Source organism: Moschus berezovskii, chromosome 23 (assembly GCF_049115385.1).
Source record: "Moschus berezovskii isolate FMDL1 chromosome 23, NW_MosBer_1.0, whole genome shotgun sequence".
Lineage (NCBI taxonomy): Eukaryota > Metazoa > Chordata > Mammalia > Artiodactyla > Moschidae > Moschus > Moschus berezovskii.
Window position 1 is genome coordinate 40,950,019 of NC_142482.1, and position 1,931 is coordinate 40,951,949.

Genomic DNA, 1,931 nt, shown 5'->3' on the forward strand with positions numbered 1-1,931 from the left:
GGAGAGAGTCAATGAATAAAGGAATGGATGAATGAATGAATCATTTGAACAGGTAATTCTTTATATCTTTCAACGCAACAGGTATATATAGAGATCCATAAGACAAAACATTCAAATAATTTAGTACCTTGAATAAAGTGTATTTCAGCCAAAGTATTTTTACCACTTATGTAAATGTAATGACTGTCAATGACCAAAAACTCTATTAGCCTAATCTTTGCTATATTGAGTCTCTCTTTCTGTAGATACTAAAGTTTGCTCCATAAATTAGTATATTAATTTTAAAACCAGGCCCCTAATTTCTGGGAACACTAAATATAGAATAATTAAAGATTAAAGTTATACAAATCAAAAAGGTTATCTTTAGAAAATATTTCAGAATGAACAAATAAAAAGAACAACAAATTTGGGGGCAGAATTTTTCTTCTATGCTTGGTGGGTTGTAGACCAAAAATACCGTCATGTCTCAAAGGAGCAAAGGAAACCTCTGAGATAGATAAGACTCTCTGAACAAAAGTTGCTGGACAGGTGATCTCTCACATCTCCCTACCCCAGCCCATTAATCTTTTAACTGCCCCTTTTACATCTTTGTTTCTGAGAGTGTAGATTAGAGGGTTGAGGCTGGGTGTGACAACAGTATAAAAGAGGGCAATGAACTTGCCTTGATCTTGAGAATTTCCTGATGGTGGCTGTAGATATATGCACATGATTGGAATAAAAAAGAGGGATACAACCATAAGATGGGCTCCACATGTCCCAAAGACTTTCTGAAGTCCAGCTGTTGACTGCATCCTCAGCACAGTCTGAGCAATGGCACCATAGGAGCTGAGAATGAGAATAAGTGGTATGATCACAAAAATGGAGCTCATGACCATAAGCGTCAGCTCATTAGCACGAGTATCAATACATGACAGTCGAAGCAATGCTGGAACTTCACAGAAGAAATGGTCCACTTGGCGATGTCCACACAGGGGTACCCAGAAGGTAAATGAGGAATGAAGTGCAGAGGTGGTAAAGCCACTTACCCAACAAGCCACAGCCAACAGATGGCAGAAACGAGGGTGCATGAGGACAGTGTAATGCAGGGGTCTACACACAGCTGCGTAACGGTCATAGGACATCACCACCAACAGCACACATTCAGCAGTTCCCAGTGCAAGGACAAAATAAAGTTGAATCATGCAACCAGCATAAGAGATGGTTTTCTCTGGCCCCCAGAGGTTGATCAGCAACTGGGGGATGGAACTCGTGGTGTAGCAGAGATCCAGAAAAGAGAGGTTTGAGAGGAAGAAGTACATAGGAGTGTGGAGATGGGAGTCCAGATATGACAAGAAAATGATGAACAGGTTACCTATCAGTGTCATCAGGTAGAACATCAAGATAACCACAAAGAGAACTAACTCAAGATGAGGCCAGTTAGAAAAACCCAGTAGAACAAAGTAACCAGAACTTGCATTTTTTTCCTTCATCTTTCTTTTTCTTTCAATACCTGAAGAATCATATAAACTGAAGGTACGCCCCCTCATTGTCAAACCCTTGCAAACTGATTGAGGGAGAAAATACATTTCCAAATACTGCCATTATAACAATAGGATTTTTATAGTTTTGTTTTTATGTTTTATTCAGACATCTGTCCTGTTGTAGATACTATCAATAGCTTCTCATCTGAATTAGTTATTTTTTATGTATGTACGCATTTGGATAAATGAAGATTAAAGACTTTTCATAGCTAAGAAAATTTTCATTTTTAAAAGTTTCTTTCCTTACGGAAAAAAAAACCTCTACCCACCTTTTCCTCGTTTTCAGGTTATTTCTGATTTTGTGGTTACATAGAAAGAAATATCTGCAGTCTTAACAATCTTGCATAAAGGTGAGAATTTATCATGAGATAAAAAACAATTCGGCAGTAACTTTAAAGTATTAATATTGGA

At 37.6% G+C, this 1,931-nt stretch overlaps 1 protein-coding gene across 1 annotated transcript; it reads right to left on the reverse strand.

Moving 5' to 3' along the window:
* Window positions 1-536: 536 nt before the first annotated feature.
* Window positions 537-1,565, reverse strand: LOC129543448 (olfactory receptor 2J3-like). The gene has a single exon (XM_055406556.2). It carries the CDS (start codon window positions 1,563-1,565, stop codon window positions 537-539), a length of 1,029 nt encoding a protein of 342 aa, XP_055262531.2.
* Between the last annotated feature and the right edge of the window lie 366 nt (window positions 1,566-1,931).

What these genes read in the sequence shown, in the direction of transcription:
- LOC129543448 (XM_055406556.2), bottom strand. Translation starts at nt 1,565, where the DNA reads ATGTATTTTCTCCCTCAATCAGTTTGCAAGGGTTTGACAATGAGGGGG.